General features: G+C 32.8%; 1 protein-coding gene across 10 annotated transcripts in view; it reads left to right on the top strand.

The window, feature by feature from the left end:
* Positions 1-21,147, top strand: part of LOC141713364 (histone-lysine N-methyltransferase ATX3-like) — a 37,461-nt gene extending 16,314 nt beyond the window's left edge. The window contains exons 1-27 of one of the 10 annotated variants that reach the window (XM_074516738.1): positions 3,698-4,603; positions 4,735-4,790; positions 4,875-5,034; positions 5,997-6,062; positions 6,164-6,232; positions 6,301-6,380; positions 6,511-6,603; positions 7,152-7,287; positions 8,797-8,869; positions 8,956-9,055; positions 9,160-9,284; positions 9,388-9,533; positions 10,272-10,376; positions 11,039-11,091; positions 12,887-13,091; positions 13,272-13,358; positions 13,468-13,512; positions 13,582-13,671; positions 14,293-14,379; positions 14,722-14,793; positions 15,998-16,098; positions 16,206-16,382; positions 18,447-18,639; positions 19,458-19,880; positions 20,368-20,482; positions 20,679-20,772; positions 20,884-21,147. In XM_074516738.1, the coding sequence (XP_074372839.1) occupies positions 3,935-4,603; positions 4,735-4,790; positions 4,875-5,034; positions 5,997-6,062; positions 6,164-6,232; positions 6,301-6,380; positions 6,511-6,603; positions 7,152-7,287; positions 8,797-8,869; positions 8,956-9,055; positions 9,160-9,284; positions 9,388-9,533; positions 10,272-10,376; positions 11,039-11,091; positions 12,887-13,091; positions 13,272-13,358; positions 13,468-13,512; positions 13,582-13,671; positions 14,293-14,379; positions 14,722-14,793; positions 15,998-16,098; positions 16,206-16,296 (2,709 nt within the window). In that variant the 5' untranslated portion in view covers positions 3,698-3,934 and the 3' untranslated portion in view covers positions 16,297-16,382; positions 18,447-18,639; positions 19,458-19,880; ... (1 more) ...; positions 20,679-20,772; positions 20,884-21,147. Of the gene's footprint in view, positions 1-3,697; positions 4,604-4,734; positions 4,791-4,874; positions 5,035-5,996; positions 6,063-6,163; positions 6,233-6,300; positions 6,381-6,510; positions 6,604-7,151; positions 7,288-8,796; positions 8,870-8,955; positions 9,056-9,159; positions 9,285-9,387; positions 9,534-10,271; positions 10,377-11,038; positions 11,092-12,886; positions 13,092-13,271; positions 13,359-13,467; positions 13,513-13,581; positions 13,672-14,292; positions 14,380-14,721; positions 14,794-15,997; positions 16,136-16,205; positions 16,383-18,446; positions 18,640-19,457; positions 20,502-20,678; positions 20,773-20,883 lie in introns of those variants that run through there. The other 9 variants (XM_074516742.1, XM_074516737.1, XM_074516739.1 and 6 more) reach the window with 9 other exon arrangements.
* The last annotated feature ends 1,326 nt before the right edge of the window (positions 21,148-22,473 follow it).

Genomic DNA, 22,473 nt, shown 5'->3' with positions numbered 1-22,473 from the left:
TAGCAATTTATTCCATGTATTTAATATTTTAGAACAAAATTTGCAATCTCCCCACCCCAACAAAATAATAAAATCATACAAATACCAGTGTTCTAAAAATTTCTGATTTAACCAATTAATACTCGATTAACCCTTTACAAGATGCCTGCCCGATTCAATTTTGAAAATTAGATTAATTTTTATAAGTTTTTATTTATCAAAGTATATTTAATAATTTATTTAAATTAAAATATTATATTATATTTAAATATAAATAATTATAGAATTTATGATATAATAAATATATATTGGGTAATAAGTAACTAGTATAATCATTAAAAATATTTTAAATAATATTTTAGTATTAAATTATATTCGATTAACCCTTTCGATTAATACCCGATTTTTGAGTAATTCTATTATTAGTTTTGATTCTCAAGTTTTACAACACTGACACTAGGGCGGCACAAAATTTCGGTATGTACCTGTAATCCGGACCGGACCGGGTCTATTGGTCCAAGACCCGGACCAGACCGAACATACTCGGTCCGGTCCCCGATCCCTGTAATTGAAAAATACACACTTCAGTCCGGACCGGTCCAAATCTGAAAATTCGGTCCAGACCTGAATAGACCTGAATTCATATATTTAATTATTTTATCTTTAATTTATGTTTTATAAGATCATATATAAATATTAAATATTCACCCATATCATATTTTATTGATCCAAATGACCCCTGCATGCACAAGGATCGAGCACAAGTTATGATATGAAATAGATACTAAAACAAACCATAATTTATTACAACTACAAACCTGATTAGAATAACCTCTACATGAAGTTATTCTAACCCTCAAAAGTCTAGATATATTTTATAACCCAATTTAGTTTTATTATTACATTGCACACTAATGTATAGACTACACTATCCTACGACTCCTACCTGTTTACCTGTTGAGGCATTTGAAACCTGAAAATCTGAGGATGCTCAAGAGGCATGCTCTTCCTAGCGGTATGAAGCATGCGAGGCATCACTAGCCCTCTCTTAAAGATCAGCACAATGAAATAAGTATGAGCTATGAAATGCTCAGCAAGCAGTATAATATGTGTGCTTGAAATGATAATAACAGTATTATGCTGATAAACGAAAAACAAGATATAAATAATAATATCTAAACAAAAACTGAGCTAACAATAAGCTCATAGACAGTAAGCAATAAGTTTTTAGATTGGAATCACTATATCCGACGGACGTACTATCACATGCTGATCAGCCATTTGCGAAGCATCCGAAGCATAGTTGCACACTCACACGATCTTTGCCGAGAGACTAAGAGCATTCGGTGGAACCGGTGAACTACACTTGCTTCTGGATAGATGTGTGGGACAGAGGGCCCGTGGTACCTCCTGCCCAACCTTCCACCTCTCCTTTAAGAACCGTGTGAATGGAGAGTGGGTAAAAGGGAATGATGTCCTCATACGAAGTCGCACACTTACTTGAGCAGTGCGGGAGACTGGAGAGTGAGTCAAGTGAAGTCCCCTGGAGCCGGAAAAAGAATAGACGAAACTTTACTTAACTATAGTAGTCCGTCCGACTGCTCTTGCTGAAATCTGGATCATGATTCGTAGAATTCATGTCCCACAATACGAGTACTCAAATAAAAGCTACATATCGGCCACTGCCGGTATGTACTTAAACAAAAAGGAAACTCGAAGGATTAGGACAAAATTGTATTAAACATATTTCAGGTAATACAAAGCCCATTGCTGGACCGTTCTCCCCGGTCAATTACGCACCATCCAATCAAAATATTTTTCATAAAGGAATCGAATCAATTGATATCCTTTCATAATCAACTCCCCATTTCTCATGTACCGGAGTAATCTCAACAACTGATGGCGAGATAACTAGTAGGATTAGTTGTTCGCTCAATATCAATATCAAGTTCCACTGTATAGAGTGAAATGGGATAACATAGTTATTCACTATTTATCAGGAATAAGAACAATGTTCTAGTAGAACAATTACTAAAATTATCTGACTCAGTAAGTCAAGAGTATTCGGAAGTTATGTATCAAAAGGTTTACCTAACAGCAATATCAATTCCAAGTATATAACATTTGTCTATTCTGATATTGGAATATGACATGCGTACTTGCCAGGTATGCAAAACTGAATTTAACTATTTCAACAACTTGGTTGCTTCCTTGGCTTTGATTCTTATTCGAATATTTGTATATGAATTCAATCGTATCGATGCAAGCTTCGCAACGGTATCAAGAACACAATCAACGGATAATTGGATTGATCAGAAAACTTGAATCTTTGAATTCAAAATTTCGAAATTAAAAATAAACTGAAAATACAAAGAAAACTTATATATATCTGATCGTTTGGATAAAGACTGACCACAATCAGATAAATACGACACCTATTTATATTTACACAAACGGTCCCGATAAATCACAAAGCGATACCTCTTTCTCGTATAATTTAAATCACAAGCCCAAAAATAATAATTTACGGGGAAAAGCTGTAAAAATATAATTTCTAGATAAATACAATATTTATGCCAAATTTCCCCGGAAATTATGTATATCTAAAAAATACGAAAATATAGACTATTTGGAGAGTCTTTGATTTTATAAAAATATAAATACAAAATTTGTGTGCTTTTATGTCCCGGTCAGGTCTCGGCCCGTTAATTTTTACAAAACCCACATACTTTCTAAATTCAAAATAAACCCCAAAAATAATTATACAAAAGCACGCAAAACAAGTTCTAACGTGTAACACGAAAGTAGCGACACGCGTCCAGATTGCGTATAAGGTCATACAATTTCTTTTTAAACACGTAAATATCCAAAAAAAAGATATCGATTCTTGCAAAACTGACATAAATATTTAACACATATTTAATAATGGCAATAGAAAGATAATATTTATTTTATATATCACATAATATGTACAGAATTTTTTCGGATATTACAATACTACACTTTAAATTATTAAACTTTGTACTTCATGTGATAATTGATATTCATACATTTAAAAAATTAATATTTATTTTAAAAAAAATAAGATGTGTACTTATTTTTAAATATTTATTGACGTACCAAGTAATAAACTTTTTAATGTATATAAATTTGAAAGAAAAATTAAAATAAAATAAAATTAAATATTTTTTTTATATAAATATTGATTAAATCGGTCCAAATCGATCCGGTCCCGGTCCAATACGGGTTTTTTCTATCCGGTACGGTCCCAAGACCAGATAGAGCCGATCTGGTACTCGGTCCTTAATTTTAAAAAAAAATTATATTAGATACTCGGTCCTTAATTTGAAAAAATTTGATATTCGGCATCGGTCCGATTTTTGACATTTGGGTTGCCCTAACCGACACAAACACATACTATTTTATTTTCAATTTTTTTAATAATAAAGGATAAAGGATTTAATTCTTCTAGGCGGGATTTTGAAAAAGAAACTCATATTGGTGGTGAGAATAGCAAACACGCCCTTACTCTTATTCCTCTCCCTCCAAATATCCTACACTGCACTATTCACAAATATACAAAATCCCCAGTATCTAACAATATCTGCAAAAACAAAAAAAAGAAAATCTGTATTTGCATCTTTTGTATATACACAACAACATTTTAATCTACACACACACACACAATTCATACACATTTTTTTTTACCTTTTCGCAGCTGTTTCAGTTTTCACCTCATCTCTCCATTTTTTCACATTATCTATAGCCTCTTGTTCATTTGCTGAAATCTCATCTGTTTTATCTCAATTTTCGATGTTTTTACTGATTGATTTCATCGGTTAGGGTTTATTTGTTGAAATCAGAAGAGTGATCAGGAGTTTTGATTGTTGTTTTTTGTGGTAAAATTTGTGGTTTAATTGAAGCTAGGGTTTGTGTTTAATTTACCGGAGAGACGATGAGTGGACGAATAGATGATGTCGAAATGAAGGAACGTGAGTGTTCCGAGAAAGAGAATGATGATAATTCGTTGGATTTGATGAATGAGAATAGCCGTGGTTTAGCTGATTCCAGGGTGGATGAGGATAAAGGTGGTTTTAATTTACGGAGATCATCGCGTGGACGAGTTAGGGCGCTTCCTGCTAGGTATCGTGATTCGGAGATGAATTTGGGGAAAAAGAAAAAAACTGGTGAATCGCGTGATTGTGATATGAAGAAAGAGAGGAAAGGAATGGGAAGTGACGGTTTGGACAATGGTGAGGGGTTAAATGAGAAGAGTGCCGAAAGTGAGAGTAATTTGGAAAATAATGATGATATTCAATGTGATTCGAGTTTGTCATTGGTGAAGGGTGATGCTGAGCAGATAATGGCATTGGCAATTGATGATGAGAATAAGTTTATAGTGGAAAAGAAAAGGAAATATAAAAAGGCGGAGAAGAAACCTATCTATAGGCCGGGGAATTTTGGAGTAGGGGATGTAGTTTGGGTGAAATCCTCCAGGACTGCTATAGCATGGCCAGCTCTTGTAATTGATCCGTTACATGATGCTCCTGAAAATGTTTTGAACCAGTGTGCTCCAAACACGACATATGTAATGTTTTTTGGCTACTCAAAGAAGGGAGAAAGGGTGATCAGTCTTTTCCTATATCTCGTGATTTTCTTATTATCACCCTCCAACTTGGAATGGGGATAATTTATAATTACATGAGTTGATACCCTTCTCCTTGTTTTTTGTTATTTTTATATTTTGTATGATAGGTTTATGCATGGATCCGACAAGGATTGATATATCCCTATGATGCGTATTTAGATAGGTGTGTATATTCGCAAGTTTGAACTCTTAGTTTTCTGTGTCTTATAACCATAATGTTTTGCGACTGCATCTCTTCATTGTCTAGGTTTCAGCGCAAAATCCCACCTTCCCCTAGCCAGAGCCCTGTTCTTTTAAAGGCAGTAGAAGAAGCAATGTTGTATGGCTTTGGGTATAATAGTGCTAGCGATGTTGATACTGGTCGCAAGCACAATCATTATTCAACTGCCTCAAGGCATTTTGATAAGGCAAGGCTTGACACAACCAAACTTTTCCTATTCTGCCACTAATTTATGCTCAAAATTATACCAATGACAATGCTATACTTTTCAGCAGATCTGTTTTTACCTCAAACTCAAAGCGTCGAATTTTTTATTTGTCAAAGTACAACCAAGCTTGTTCTGTTTAAAATAGAAGTTGCAAATTTGCATTTCAATATTTTACATCATAACATTTTCTTTTCTGCAGAATGATTATATTAGCCATGCAGATGCATTAGTATCATTTCTGTGTTTGCTTAAAGATACTTTAAAATTCTTGTAAAATTTATTATATTTTTAAGTTTAATAAATTCATGCCTGATATTCTTATTGGTATTTTAGTTTGAACTTCAAAAATCTTTCAAGATGAGCCCTGCTGATTTTTATGAATTTATTATTATCAGGCTGCAATGACCATTTAAAATAGGAGAGTGGATTGATATAATGTTATCAGAAGGAAATCTCTCGACCAGCATAATGAGTCAGTGACAGAAAATATTTGAGATGTAGAAGAGGGCAATTGTAACTGTTAGATTCTATTGCATATAACTTTTAGCAAATAGCTTTCTTAAATAGGTGCTCCACGATAATCAAATAATCTTATTGATTTATAAACAATCATAATTTCGAACTTCAGCATTGTTACACTTTTTACGTTTACACAAGAGCATGTAATGCTTTCTTCTCAGATCCTACAGTTTACTGGATGTTTATTATAAGGATTCACAAATATGTGACAGTTGTGCTTTTGCTCGCCCACGTCCATGTTAAAGAAAACTAACTGCACAAGTAACGATTTGTAATATTAATGTCATCATTGTGCAAAGGCAGATATAAAAATTCAAGTCTTGTTGTTTTTCTTGAGTGCTAGTCATTTGTTTGTTCTACTTAATCTGGGATGATCCTTTGAAGCAAACTCTGTATACTAAATCTTCTTATTGTTTTTGCAGTTATGCAAGTCACAGCAATATTGTTGGATTTGTAAGAAGATCTGGCATCAATCAAACAGTGGATGGGTAAGTCTACCTGTGTGTCTTCTTGAGTATTATTTTTGCTTTAAGTTATTAAAAAGTGATTAGTTAGTAACTTTAATCTGCTGATTTTTTGCTTGGAGCAGATACGATGTGATGGCTGTGGCATTTGGGTACATGCTGAGTGTGCCAAATTATCTGACAAGCCACTCAAGGTTTGTTAGTATCATATACTTACTCTGCTCATAAATGTTTTTGTCTTACTTTATCGCTTGTTTTAAAGGTAAAGGTTGTCCAGGAAGATGATTATTGTTGCCCAAAATGTGAGGCAAGCTCAAATTGTGAGACATCAGCTTCACAGAGGTGATTAGTGCATGCCATGAATATGCTTCCTACCCTCCAAGTCTATGCATGTCTATGTATTTGCTTGAACACTGAAGATATCTGTTATTTGTCTTCAGTTCAAACATCAATTTGGTTTCAATTTATACAGGCCGGAGACAGAAGTGGGAAAAGCTGTGATACCTGGACAGATATCCGTGATTTGTTCAGGAATGGAACGGAAATATTATTTAGCTCAAAACTCGTAAGTTTTGGTGAAAGTATATATTGGTCTGTACTTTGTGAGAAAATTAAAAGTGACTTACGAGTTGAATTGTGAAAAGTAGTAAATTAGATACTTACTTGAAATTCACGATAAGTTGGCAAAGTCAATATTACCCTTTATGTAACTTTTCAATGTATATATATATTTTTGTTTCTGACAAGTTATATGTTATTTGTAAAATCATCTGAGCAGATTATAATGTTAAGTAAGAAAATTGATTTTTCTGATAAGTCATAAAGTAACTTTAAGTAACAAGTAATAGTTTTTAAGGAAAGCCCACTTGGCCGAGCTGTTTCTTTTTGTTAAAAGTCAACAGATGAGTTTTTAGTCAAAAATTGACTTAAATGTTGCTGAAAGGGATTCAAGTTGGTTGTTTTGTTCTGCAACATTTGAACTTTCTTCTGTTCTCCGACACTGGTGGTTTCACATGCTGTGTGCCCCAATATGCAGCAGTTTCTTATTTGTAACTCAATTCTGACATAATTAATGTTATTATGTTCCTCATGTCCATCTTATTGCTCATTCAGGGTGCAATGCAAATGTTGTTCTCCTGGGACGCTTAAGTGGAAGCGTTGTGAATGGGAACGTCATACAGGTTCCAGAAGTACAAATTGGAAATTTAGTGTTAAAGTAAAAGATTCAATGCTACCGCTAAAAAAATGGGTAACGTAGTCGCTCTTCTCAGTTTAAAATTTTAGTTCTCTGAGATACATTATATTACTTGTTGCTTGTGGTTTGTTCGTACTTTAGGTGTTCGTTATAAAATTCTTTATATTAGATTTAAACAGGAGCCAAACTGATACCGGAATAGAAAGCCACTCCTTAATTAGATGATTATTAGCTTATTTATTTTAACCTTTTTGGATCACCCAGACAAGTCTTTTCATAAAAGTGAGGCGATAACCAGTTCTTTTACTATTCGTGTGAGCGTGTAAGGGTACTTTCACTGTTGTCCGTCAAATCATGCATTGTTTAAATTTGGATAGTAAAAGTTTGACATAATTGTCAGAATTAAGATTTTGCTCTAATGTCAAAAATTAATGTAATTATTAAAGATTCTTTTATCTTTTTAATCATTTTGTGTAGTTATATTTTCTTACAATAAATCAGCAAGTTTTTCAGCTTGTATTGAAAATTTCTGAAATAGTAGTACTGAATAAATGACGTGCATCCTTGATCATTCTGGCCTAATATATTTATTTCTCAAGTATAAATATTTTGAATTTATTATAATAATTAACTGCGCCAATAGAATTTTGCTTATATTTAAGATATTTACTGTTAAATTTTTTACGAAGTTATGTAAATAATTATGTTATGAAGATATAAATGTAATTCTGTAATTATTTGTTGAAAATATAAATTCTTATCTAATTTAGAACATAATCATAATTATAATAATTTTGAGTACTAACATAGTGCCAAAAAAGTTGTAATATAAGCAAGTATACTAATTTTCTTGGAGTGAATATGACATATTTACGTAGTAATTAGATAATTTAACTGAACAAAACAGTATATGGTTTTCTTTTGTATGTTTGTCATTAATGTATGTATAGGAACTGAATACTAAGTTCTATAAACAATTAATATGTTAAATAATTGAATTGTAAAGATTTAAAGCAAATGATAGACTTGTTTCGACATATATAGAGTTGACCATTCATAATAGAATTTGCTACTCTGCTAGAATTTTACTGAAAAAAATTGTTATTCTATCATATATGTTTGTTATTATTTTTATCTACTTTCGGGTCTCTTGCCGTTGTAACCTTTAAGTATTTAATAAATCAGTAATACGTTGGACAAACTTTAGTTATGCTTGAGCTTGGTTAGTTATATTATTCCACATTGTATGTCCTTGAGCTTGGGGTTTGTCCGAGTTATTTGAGGTGTAACCTCTAACTTGTGAATTTTTTATTTTATTTTTAATGCAATTAAATTTCCAGCAAAAAAAAAACTTTAGTTATGCTTGTTTTACTTACAGATTATTGCTCTGTCATCTAAGCATTTTTCCACCAAGTACTGCATGCCAGGAATACCATTTTATTTGTTAACAGGACGAAGTTCCAACAATTTTTTTCCTTTGCATAAACTTGACTGTCTGCGGACTTACTTTTAATTCTATACACTAATATATATATATATATATATATATATATCATGCTCCAGACTTCAGGGCATAATCTACAAGGTGCAAATCCTTCAGGGCTAAGAAAGAAGCAGCTGCTCACATTTTTGCAAGGTACTTGCATTCTTCCTATATTTGCTACTTGGTTGGTTTTCTGGGATAACATGGCTACTAATCTGTAGATAGTTTTACCATGACAGAGAAGTATAAACCTATTTCTTCAAAGTGGTCTTTAGGACGCTGTGCTGTTTGTAGACGGTTTGAAGACTACGATGATAACAAAATCATTTTTTGCAATAGGTATCCAGTCATCTAAAGTCCTTTTCTTTAATAAGTCACGACAAATTATTCCGACATTCAGTTGAAATTTAAGCATGTAAGAGCATCTAATTTTTCTGACCTAGGTGTCAAATTGCTGTCCATCAAGAATGCTACGGGGTGTCAAGGAATGAGGATCCTGTTTTATGGGTTTGTAGAGCATGTGAAGTGCCGGATGCCCCGAATAAGTGTTGCCTCTGCCCAATAAAAGGCATCTAACCCCCCTTTATATCAATGGGCTATATGTTACGAGACAATTACTTCTCATCCAACTACTTTTGTCTCCTATATTTACTCAAATAAAATACTTGCAGGTGGTGCTTTGAAGCCAACCGATGTTGGTACCTTGTGGGTCCATGTAACATGTGCATGGTTTTGTCCTGAAGTTCATTTTCAAGATCTTCAGAAAATGGAACCGGCTGTTGGAATTTTAAATATTCCACTTGATTCTTTTGTGAAGGTACATATTTGTATACAAACTAAGAAGCGTATCCTTATTAGGTATGTTCAACGAGTTCCTGGTGATTTCAGTTAGTAAATATTAGGTTTTATATGTTATTTCTACAGAAAAGTTCAGTAGCAGCACTAATTAACTGATGAAATTCGGAAAAAGGACGGTGTTACTAAGGGCTGTAAACGAGCCTAGCTGAGTCGAACTCTATGCGGCTCGAGTTCGAGCTCGACTAAATAGTTCGGCCTTAATTTCAAGTTCGAGCAAGGCTCGAAAGCTCGAATTTATTTTTCCAAATATTGAGAAAGCTCAAATACGACAATTTTGGCTTGACTTCGACTCGATTAAATATTTTAATTATTTATAAATATTGAATACTTACATAATAATATATAAAATAACATATTAAAAATATATAAATCATAATGAAATTCAAGTTCCATTAGGCTCGCGAGCCTCATGAACCGAGTAATATGAAGTTCGAGCTCCGCTCGGTAGACTATTCAAATAGCTCGAGCTCGGCTTGATCATTGTCAAGTCAAACTGGAATATTTTACGAGCCAAGCTTAAGTAGCTCACAAGCAGTTTCGATTATTATCGATGTATCTTTGCTTATTTGCATTGCTATACTGCTCCAAATAGTTTTGATTATGTGATGCTTGTGCCAAATGTAAGAAAACGAATGGCAGAATCACAATTTGCAACTTTTGTCATTCTACCTGAACATGCCTTTTTTTCTTATCACAGGCATGCTCACTTTGCAAGCAAATTTACGGTTCTTGCATACAGTGTTGCAAGTGTAAGGTTTCATTTCATGCAATGTGTGCTTTGCAAGCAGGTTTCCACATGGAAGTAAGTTTTTTGCATTTTGTGTCTGACCAATACATTTACTTGTGAAATTGTAACAGTGTGTGAGAATTTTAGATACGTCTTCTGTTAGGGCTGTTAATCATGTCTTCTGTTAGGGCTGTTAATCATATTTATTTGTAAGTACACATCCGGAAAAATTATTAGTATTGGTAAAAGTTTGGCTATTTTAAGCACGGTGTATAAAAGTCTGGCGTTCTGACTTGTCATTAAAGTTTTCTTTTAAAGGGAACTTTACATTTTGCTACTACTTTTTTTTTCTAGGTTTTCATCCTTATTCTTCTACCTCCCCCTTGATTTTTATCTGTGTTACGTTATTTATGATTCTTTTACATTCTATAATTCTATTTACTTGTTTCTTACAGTGTGTGTGTGTGTGAGATAGATAGATAGATAGAGAGAGAGAGAGAGAGAGAGAGAGAGAGGGAGAGAGAGAGCAGAAACCAGAAAGTATAATGAGGGCAATGAGAGGTCTACCCTATCTTGCTACTTAATCTGCTTAGTAATTTGAATTATCTGTTTGCCACTTGCTATTGTGTAGTACCTTACAGAGAGTATATCAGTTTCTCCATCTTTTCCTCACTTCACAAACAACACACCCACTTACTCTTTTATGTACACAATTTTATTGTTTGTATATATTTCAGATTCGGCGTGGGAAGAAGATTGACAAATTTGTGTCATATTGCGCTTTTCACCAGTAAGAACTCTGCATAATTAAATAGGCTACTTTTACCTTGACTTTGACGTTGTCAATCTTATCTCTTTATTCAGTTCTTGCAGTACAGCATAAACCTCGGTATCTATCTTTAAAGCTCTAATATATCTAAACAAATGTTAATGTAAGTCAAATTTATCTCACACAACAAGTGCCTGCCTTTTAGAAATATATATTCATGAGAGAAGAAAATGTATGTTAAAAAAATTGTGGGTAAAAGTCTGTCACATCCAATATTAGAATTAATAGGTCTAAGTCTGCACCATATCTATGGATTTTGGATCCTTTATACGAGCAAGTCCAATGCATAGCTACATTTAGTTGTATAGCTATAATATACAACTAAAGTCACAAAAACCTACTCCAATGCATAGCCATCCTTGGTTGGATATATGCATAAATGGATACTTGGTTGTATATATAGAAGTAACAATGGCTATAATAAAATTGGACCACTTCAAGTGAAAGTAAAGTAGTTGGATAAAATGTTAGTTAAATTTAGAATTAGTTGGTTGCAATTTGCAACTAGCATTGGTGCAAGTTCTATTTTAGCACCAAAAAGTGCTTTTTGGTGCCCCATTTTGCATTTCGCATCAGACTTGCTCTAAGATGATATCCGCACTGGTTATGATAACTATTTGATGAATGTTTGTCACTCCGACTTAGACCAGCTAGCTTATGTGAAATGCACATCTTCTTTGTTTTTCAGTTCACACTTCTTTTGGTTTATAGTAACATTGTAAATAGATTTTATCAAAATGAGTTAAAAAAATTTACTCAATGGAAGACCGGGGTCGTGAATGCATAATAAAATGGGACTATTAGGTGACATTGTTAATGGGGAACATATATAAATTAAAAACTCATATTATTTTAGGGTTTAGGGCCTTTACCCTAGAGCCTAAACCCTAATTTGAGTGTTGACCCTAAAATTAAACAATTTTTATCTACATTACTCAAACTTGGCTAGAAGTGTCCAAACATGGATAATTGTCCAAGTATCGGACTTGACAACATTTTGAAAAATATACATGTTTTTGACCTAAAATAAGTGTCCAAGTCCGAGTGTCAAGTGTCTGACACAGGTACTCGAAGGTTAAATGAAGAGTCCAATTAATATAGTTTTTTAACATTTTAGGGTTTAACAATTTCACATTTGGGTTTAGAAATATTAAAAAATTGAATAGAGGACATAACCGTTTTGGGTTTAGAACCCTAAACCCTAGAGCCTAAACCCTAATTTAAACTTGGACCCGCAATTTTTATTATTTGTGGATTCAACAATTCCCCATTTGGGTTTTAGAAATATTTTAGAATAATCTATGATAAACACCACGTAAAGTAGCATTTTTCCCCGAAACACTACTTTATCTAGCGTTTTTCCCTTAGAAAAACTATATCCCGTTTTTTTATTTTACTAAAAATTTGAAAAAATATTTGGTCAAGACGCTACACGATGTAGCGTTTTGCCAAAACATCACACGATGCACTGTTTCCGAGTGCTATTTTGGTCCATTTTCACAGGTTAAGCCATTTTGAGCATTTTTTTTTTGTAAAGTGTGCCATGAAGGGCTAACAACTCTCCGACATGCAGACAAATTTAATTGTCACATAGATATTATTAAAAGTAACAATTGTCATTACATATATCTCTCTTTTGTTCCTTCTTTTCTCTGATTTTAGAAGTTAATACTTATGAGATGTCTACATGTATGAATTGTCACCTGGTACTTTCAGTAAAATTGTATTAAAAATTCTGCATTTCTTCTTTGAAAAGGGGCCCTACTATGGAAAACGGCATAATAGACGAAGAAACTCTTGGTGTAACAAATTTGATTCAAAGCAAGAATGATGTACAACGTTCCAGAGTTTTGACACCTGGTCCATGCAGGAGAAATGATTACCCTAACTCGTCAACATCGGGAACAACTGAGACTGAGTCTGCTGCACGGTGTTCTTTATTAGAATTATCTAAAAATAAGGTACACGTCTAAACTTTACATGTGAGGTCCTCTATATCCCTCATTGTGGGATTTAAGTTCTACTCTCATATAAAATTCTTTATTTCGCTCTATTTTTTGCTACTCTTTTCAAGGTTTTTAATGTTACTAGTGTCTGCTGTACTGACTCTTAATTTTTTTTGCTTCTTTGTGCAATTCTAGAAGACAGGAATAGAACCAAGATTTCACAGACTGATGGGACCCACACATCATTCTTTGGATGCAATTGATCGCTTAACTGTCTGCCATGTCAGGGTTTTTATGCGTTTGTTTAATTTGTCGTCGGCTTTGTTATATTTTCCCTTGGTAGTTTCTAGGATGACTTGTTTATAAGCTGTGTGTAATTTCCACTCTACAGGAAGATGCGTTCTCTACATTAACCAAACGTCTCAACCATCTGAAGGTAACTTGCAATTTCTTTTTAGACATTCATTCTTTATATTATATTCTCATTTGCTAATTTTTGCCTCAGGAAACAGAAAATAAACGGGTTTGCTTTGGTAAATCTGGAATACATGGATGGGGTCTATTTGCCAAACGGCACATTCGAGAAGGAGATATGGTATTATATGAATAACAGGTTTCAAAATATAAAAATGACTTCGTGGATACGTGTTCTAGCTGTCTTTGTTTATCATTTTATATGTATATTGATTTGTAACAAAAACTCTTTCATGCAATTAGTGTTACATTGTTGTCCCATGTATACCAACTCATATTAATGTCAATATTGCAAACTTCAAGGGGTTAAATGCCTATTGCATCGTTGGCTATTAGTATATATTAATGATTGTTAAGGGTAGGAAATTTAGTGTACATGATTTGTGTATATACAAGTAAATGAGTTTTGTGGTGTTTGAATTTGGAGATAGAAGGGTTGATTTAGTTTTAGGGTTGAAAATTTGGAACAATGACTTTCGTTTGGGTATTTAGTTGGGTTGGGCCAAGTACAAGTAATTGTAAAATATTTAGGGTCCAACTATATATAATAACTTGCCACATCACAGATTCCGTTAAATTCTCTAATGTTTTAAACGGCGGTAACCTATTCGCAAGTTTATTATAGTTTAATGAGTTGACTGTAAGCTTTTTCAATTTGACTGTAACCTAGTGACAAATAGCCATTTAACCCAAACTTCAATTTTGGTTGTCTGGGAGTGACCAATTGTGCTTTTGTTACTAGGTTTTAGAATATCGAGGAGAGCAGGTACAAGAATGGATGGCTAATCTCAGGGAAGCCCTCTATTGCTCAGAAGGCAAAGATTGCTACGTAAGTCATATTCTTACAATTCGTCAGTTTTAGTTTAGTTGTGTGAATTAGCAGGTTTGCGTTCTTATGGTCATATGAATGTCAAGTGGATTTGTAGTTTGATTAAAAACGTGTAGAAGTTAAATGATCAAATATAAAAATGGGATGCTTTGATACACGGGAGTCTGAGTTGACTATGAATGTGATTTTGTTGTCTTGCTAATTGGTATACTGCTTTCTGGGATCATTTAAATACTGTTTCAATTTTTTTGATTACTTTTTGCAAGTAAAAAATGAAGCTCTGATTCTGGTTCTTAACTTCGTCAATTATTGATTAAAGCTATTCTGCGGTGCCTTATGCAGTTTATGAATACCCGGGAAGAAATTATTGATGCAACAGTTAAGGGGAATATAGCACGCTTAAGCAATCATTCAGTAAGTCTTTACTGCCGAAAAATATGTTAGCAAAGTACATGTCTTTATTATTTGTACCATCATATGAGATCTAATAAATTTTACTTATAGGATCATTGGTTTAAAATATGCTACCTATGATAGATTTAATTCTGTTATGTTAAGTATATATCCTTGCAGCAGTCCTTCTCTGACTTGTAGTGTCCGGGCTTATCATAGTACTAAGTATGACTCCTGAGACTTTTATTGTTTGTGATTAATATGAGATCCATTCAATCAGATTAGTACCTTAGTATTATATTTTATTATGTAATTGTTAATCTGACTATTAAGTATTAGTGTCGAAATTTTATACTCCGTACATTTTTATCGTCATGTTAAGTGATTTATCTCCTAACAAGTTAACTAGTATATATATAATGCGTAATGTACATGTTCGGGGTACCAAACCAGTGATTTCTATAATATATATCTTTTTCTGAAAGTATTAAAGCTTCTGAAACTTTCATGTATCACCGTGATTAAAGATTAGAGGTTGTTTTCAAGGATAACATGAAATTCAAGGATATAATAATTCAAACTTGTATATATTTTTATATATATATAAACACCATTCAAACTTGTATTAAGTAGTTTGTGAAACAAATCCTAACTCACACACTTGCATCACTTAGTTCATCATTCGTCTTTTCTGTACGTATCTACATCCCTTTAGCTCTGTTGAATTCAGCCTGTCCCCATGTCATTCTCCCAGTCCCCAATATATTCCACTCAAACGTCTCTCAGAATTCTCATTATTGAAATCTCCAAAATAGTAAAACATATTCTCCATTTGTAGAGAAGTTTTAAGCTCCTTAAATAGATAGCGGTTGAGTCATAATATAACCGCAATGCAAAAAAAAAACTAAGTGTGAGGCTGAAGTGCAAAAATAATAATATTATTATAAAAAAATTAGCATGGAGGCATTGTTTGTTGAGCACCTTTACCAATTTCTCTCTTCAACCATTAATAATGCAACAGGTCACTGGAATTCGTTTGGAGTACTAAACGTTGTTTGCTTTTATCATTATTAACTGATTAAAATTCAAATCTAATTTAACTCAGGATAGATGGTTCACTTTTTGCACAAAGACTCTAATTTATTTATTTTTTTATGTCAGAAATTGATACACTTTTTCCTTAACATAGTTTCTTATTGTTATGTGTATGTTCCATCTATTGTAGTGCATGCCAAACTGTTTTGCTCGCATATTAAGTGTCAACGGAGTCGATAAAAAGATAGTTCTTTTTGCCAAAACTGATGTGTTCGCCGGAGATGAGTTGACGTATGACCTCTAAAGCCTTTAAGTTATTCATTAACATGTATATATTCTTAACTCAACTAATTTTAAGTGAACTGGTGTTTTCTATATGTCTTGTTTTGTATTGGCAGGTTAAGTTACTGGTTTAGCGAAGGCGAAACAGATGAAAGCAAGATTCCCTGCTTTTGTGGAACTCCTTTCTGTAAAAAATTTATTAGTTAAATAAATCGAAGATCAATATTTGATACAACAGATCATGAAAACGTCATCTGAGAAGATTTGTTTCCCAAATTACTTAATACAAGTGTGTGAGTGCGCATTCTTGTGACTTTTTGTCTTTGTGATAAAAGCAAGTAATCATAATATTTAGTGATAATTATAATATGATATTTTTAGATAGTAGTGTTCTATATAGTCATAAATTGGGAAATATGTTGGTATTTATATATTGATGATGATAATAATCGCTATTAGGTATTTATTCAAGTTTGGATGTTGCTTATATATATATATATGATTTTTTGACATGATTGAATTGTATATTGTTGACTTTCGTGTTATCCTTGAAAAAAACCTCTAATATTTAATCATAGTGTTACATGAATGTTTTCAAAGCTTTGATTCTTTCGGGAAAAGATGGTATATTTTAGAAAACATTAGTTTGGCACCCCAACATTTACCTAACCAACTGAGTTGATGGCAGGCTCATTAAACAAGTTGATTAGGATTCCCGACTAATTTTTTGTTAGTTTGAGTAATCGAATTGAAGATATTGCTTTAAATAATTATCTAGTATTTATAGGCTAATTACACCAGTAGTCGAACCAAAATCTAACAAATATCCATGAAGTTTAATTCATCATACGTTCATAGCATTTTTATGGGATCATGCTAACAAATAATAATTATTATATGGTGTCAATCATAACTTTTTGGTAGGGTTATATATTTAATGAACGTATGAAAATATCTAAAACCTTTATATGTAAACATAACCTAGCCTAAGGACAAGTCCATTTAATCTTAATGAAACAATAAAAGTGATATATTGATATGTACAATTGGGGTTCACCTTTTTTTTCGTTTGAAAAATGCTTTGGGATCAAAAATGATTCTTCTGATAATCTATACTAGCTTAGAAACTGTGCGATACATGGATGGTTTTTAATTTAATTTTTTACCTTTTTCGGAAAATTTTAATATTTTTTTTGAAACATGATCCCTTACATGTATATTGACAATAAATATAATATGATATGCTGTTGATGTGATTCAAACTTCAATCTCTAAAGTAGTCAGAAAAATAGATAATACAAATTATTTGACTATAATATACTGAAACCTTGATCTTATAGGAGTAGATAATATTCTTTTAGTGTTGCATCTAGCGGTTCTCATTTATTTGCCTTGAAATCTAACGATGGTTATTTACTATACTTAAGCGACAACTAACCAACCAATCAAATATCCCATATAACAGTGTAGTATAAATTGATTCGGGATATTTCAATTTACAGCTCAACGAGTTGCCCGCGGTGATAAATGAATTTCTCTTTTCTAACGCATTAGCTAGTTGAACACTTAGGTCGGTTTACAATGCCTTATTTAAGTTCTTGGTTTGCTGACCCTCTCCAATTGCTCCCAACCTCCTGTATTTGCCTGATGAAACAGTTTGATACTTTATAAGTGTTTAATTGTTATGTGATATAACATAGTTTTGGTTTCTCTTTCCCCCTTAATTTTCACTCTTGATTTTTTTTGCATTTCTTTCGATTTCTAAATTTTAGATTATACATTTCAATTTCAAGTTTCATAATAAAATTTAATGGCGAGAATGCATCTGATGCGAAGAAAAGATCAAAGGGTGTGATCGTGTCCTGTTTTTATTAATTTCTTGTGATGTATTTCACATACTTTATTACAAAATTATAGTTTCTAATATTTGTGAAAGATGTTAACAAAATTGCACGCATGTTGTATGACATAAATCAATTGGTTACTTTATATAGAGAACCATTTCGGTTGTTGTATGACATATATCAATTGGTTACTGATGTATTTTCTATGTCGGACCTGTCATTTAATGCAATTAATTAGCTTTGAAGTCTAAATTTAATATTTTGTATATAGTTTGTATTATCTGTCCTTGTAGGAAGTTAGGAATTGATTTTATGATTTTTGAAGGTGTTCATTTCAGATTTTTTTCCACAAAGAAATGCTCTACTCCTCACGTCCTTTATTTGCTTGTATGCACCTAGTAATAAGAAGTAGAAAGGACTAGTTATTTATGTATATATTTTGTGCCAAATCATTGTGTTCTAATTTAACATCCTTGAGATTTTTTTTTTCAAATATGTTTTTTATGGTTTCAGGCACGGAAAGGTTGAAGCCTGGGATTTAAGAACGTGTGTAATAATGTAGCTGTACTCTGTAAACCTGTGTTCTTAGGCTTTGACTGCTCGTGGTCTCTTCGGAAACTTCAGAAAAGAACTATTTGTGGACAATGACTGTTGTTAGCCAGACCACTGTTAGACATTGTTGAGTCCGCTCCTGAACATGATATTGGTTAGTTGATTAACATGATATTAGAGCTTTATACACCCACTGGGCTACGAGGCCTTTTATCATGAATGCTTAAATTAAATGGTTGAACCCATTTATTATATTCTGGTTTTGTTCGATTTTTTAATATTTCTCATAAGTTAAGGAAAAGCTGTTTCTTTAATATATGGCGGTGATATCTCCCCTGGCCCCTTAATATGTAGGAAATTACACATTCTGTTAAAGAAATTAGAATGGTATATACTGATTTTTTAACAATTATTTGCTCCTTTCTACTATTCTAGTCGCTTTGACCTTTTGAATTATTTTTAAGGTGAAATAAAATAAAATAGTTGCACTAGTTTTTTGTTCTTATTAGTATATTTTTTGCAATCTTGTTAATTCTTTGTTTTTAAGCAAAATAATAAAAAATCAAAGTATATTTTGTGTAGTTTTTCGTGTGCACCTTAAACTACGTGCATAAATTTAAAGTGACTACCATTGTGGAACAGAGGGAATAAAAGAATACAAAGTGACATTTGATATATGTAGCTTCACTATTTCAGTGTTGTAGCTGGTACTTACATGTAAGTAAAAGAGAGATAAAGAAAGAAAAAGATACTACATTCTCACATTTCAGAAATTCAAAGTTGTAAAGTTCAAAGAATTTGTATGAGCAGATGAATGAACCCATACAAAAAAGACAGGTTAGCTTATGCTGAAGCCACTTATCTACGTAATTATTTAAGAAGTAGTTATGGCACTTAGTTTGCAGCTCTGTTGATTTTGCGTAGTAGTTGGTTAAGTATATCTAATCTACTGAGAATATACATGTGCTGCAGGTGATGGTGAATTCCTACAAACCGGACAGCTTCCTTTCAGCCGAAGCCACTCGTCAATGCAGTCAGCATGGAAACAATGTTGGCACTCCGGAATGCACCTGAATGTCTTTTGGCATTGTAGTCCGATAATCATATTGGACAAGTTATATTACTAAGTCCTGGAAGTCTTCGGCTTTACCTAAAATTACTTTGGTATGTGATTCAATTGTTCCTTCATCTAAGCCTGGTGTGCTAATCACCACAACGGGTGCTATTGCTGCTTCATTAGAATTGTGCTGTATGTTATTTGGATGAACACCGAGTAGTCTTCTGTCCATAAAGCACATGAAGATAGCTATACTCATTGAAGCAGCAATGGTTGGCAAGGCAATGCACACACAATGATCTTGAATATAGAGATACCCTTTGTACCTGGAAAATGAGGTTAGTTCTCTGTTATATATTTGAAACAGATACCAGCAGATATGTGGGTTTATTGAAATCATAAAAGTGTGTCTGTGCTTAGACATCAATGGTCTTGTATTCTAATTGCTTGTTTTTCTCATAAAAGTCTATCAGTGATTAAAAAGCATAATTTCATCAACAGTTTCTTCATCTTTGAGTGAACTTCTATATTTATGATGTGTTGTTTCTGTATTACGGAAATGTGTATTCTGTTTGTGTACGTAATTTAGTTTCTCCTCTTACATGTATGAACTGCTAAACTCACGTATACCATGACTATCAGATATGTAGCAGTAGTGAGCTGTCTACATGTATGAATTGTCACCTGGTACTTTCAGTAAAATTGAATGAAAATTCTGCATTTCTTCTTTAGAGAGGGGCCCTACTGTGAAAAATGGCATAATAGACGAATAACTCTTTGTTTAAGAAATTTGAATCAAAGCAAGAATGATGTATAACGTTTCAGAGTTTCGAAACTTGCTCCACGTGGGAGAAATGATTACCCCAACTCGTCAACATCAGGAACAAGTGAGACTGAGTCTGCTGCACGGTGTTCTTTAGTAGAATCATCAAAAAATACGGTACACGTAAACTTTACATGTGAGGTCCTCTATATCCCTCTGTGTGGAATTTCTACCCTCACTATAAAATTCTTTATTTCGCTCTATTTTTTGCACCTCTTTTCAAGGCTTTTAATGTTATTAGTGTCTGCTGTATGAATTTTCATATCTTTTATTCGTCCTAAGTCTTAAATATTTTTCTTTTGTGCAATTCTAGAAGAAAGGAATAGAACCAAGATTCTATGAACTGATGGGACCCACCCACCATTCTTTGAATGCAATTGATTGCTTAACTGACTGCCAACTGCCAAGTAAGGGTTTTTAATGCATTTGTTTAATTTGTCGTCAGCTTTGTGTTTTTTTCCTTTGGGTAGTTTGTTGGATGAGTTATTTATAAGTTGTATGTAATTCTCACTCTACAGGAAGATGTGTTCTCTACATTAACCAAACTTCTATACCATCTGAAGGTAACTTGCAATTTCTTTTTAGACATTTATTTTTATAACAAATTCTCTTTTGCTGGTTTTTTATTGCCTCAGGTAACAGAAAATAAACGGGTTTGCTTTCGTAAATCTGGAATACATGGATGAGGTTTATTTTCCAGACGGCACATTCAAGAAGGATATATGGTATAATATGAATTGCAGGTTTCAAATTATAAAATGACTTCCTGGATACGTTTTCTAGTTGTCTTTTTTTTATCATGTTTATTTAGATTGATTTGTAAAAGAAACATTTTATTGCAATTAGTGTTAGACTTTTGTCCCAACTCCCATGTATTACAACTCATACTAATGACAAAATTGCAAACTTCAAGTTTCCTTTGTCTGGGAGGGACGAATTTAGGTGACATTCTGTTTGCATTATTAGTGGTAGAGCAAGCAAATTGGTGAAGGTCATCAACAAACAATGCATCCCTGTTATTTTTTACATACTAATATTATTTTTTGTTTACTTCGGCCTTATAGTTACCTTTTCAGCATCACGTTGATGTTCAAACTCAAATGCTATCAATATAAGGAGTTTAGAACTTCTCTATTGATGGTGGATATGTTTTATTATTTTAATAATGAAAATCAAGGATATACTAATTCAAATTGATATCATATTTTTACATACATACAAACATCCAATCTTGGATAAATACCTAATGGTGATTATCATCATGACCGATCTATAGATCCCAAAATATCCTCGTTTAATGATCACACAGAATGCTACTCTCTCTGTCCCTCCCATTTGTTTACACTTTCCTTTTTGGGATGTACCTTCCAATTGTTTACATTTCAAAATTTTCCAAAAATAGTAAAGTTTTTATAATTTTTAAATTAACTACATCCACTACTTTCCTCCACTATACCCACTTTATACATATAATATTAATCGGTCCCACTATTTTACTCATTTTTCAACTTTTCTTCACTACTTTATCATTTTTCTTAAACTCCCCCACCTAAATGTAAACTTTTGGGAGGGACGTAGGGAGTACTACCTAAATATGACATAATATAATTATCACTTAATATCATTAGTACTTACTTTTACAATGAAAACTAAAGGTCAAAAAAATGCGCCATAACCGCGTGCACACTAACTCTTGTATTTACTAGCTTGGGAAACAAATACAACTCATCGTTCGTCTTTTTGCTCTGCGTAACTATATCCATTTAGATGTGTTCAATTCAGCCATGTCTCTATGTAATTCTCCCAGTTCCCAATTTATCCCAATTAAACCTTTATCAGAAATCTCATTGTTTTAAACTCTGAAATAGTAAAATATATCCAACATCTGTACAGAATTTCTAAGTCCGTTAAATTGATGGTTGTTGAGTCGATGCGTAAAAAGGCTAGTGTGAGGCTGAAATGTAAAAATTATAATAAAATTATTAGAAGAGATAGTAGGGAGGCATTGTTTGCTGACCAATTTCAATAATTTGCTCTCTCCAACCATTAATAACGCAAATAAAAGGTCACTTAAATTTGTTTGAAGTGATAAACACTGTTTGCTTTTA

The sequence above is a fragment of the Apium graveolens genome, chromosome 3 (assembly GCF_009905375.1).
Source record: "Apium graveolens cultivar Ventura chromosome 3, ASM990537v1, whole genome shotgun sequence".
NCBI lineage: Eukaryota > Viridiplantae > Streptophyta > Magnoliopsida > Apiales > Apiaceae > Apium > Apium graveolens.
The sequence above is the reverse complement of the archived record's forward strand: the minus strand, read 5'-3'. Positions and strand labels throughout refer to the sequence as shown.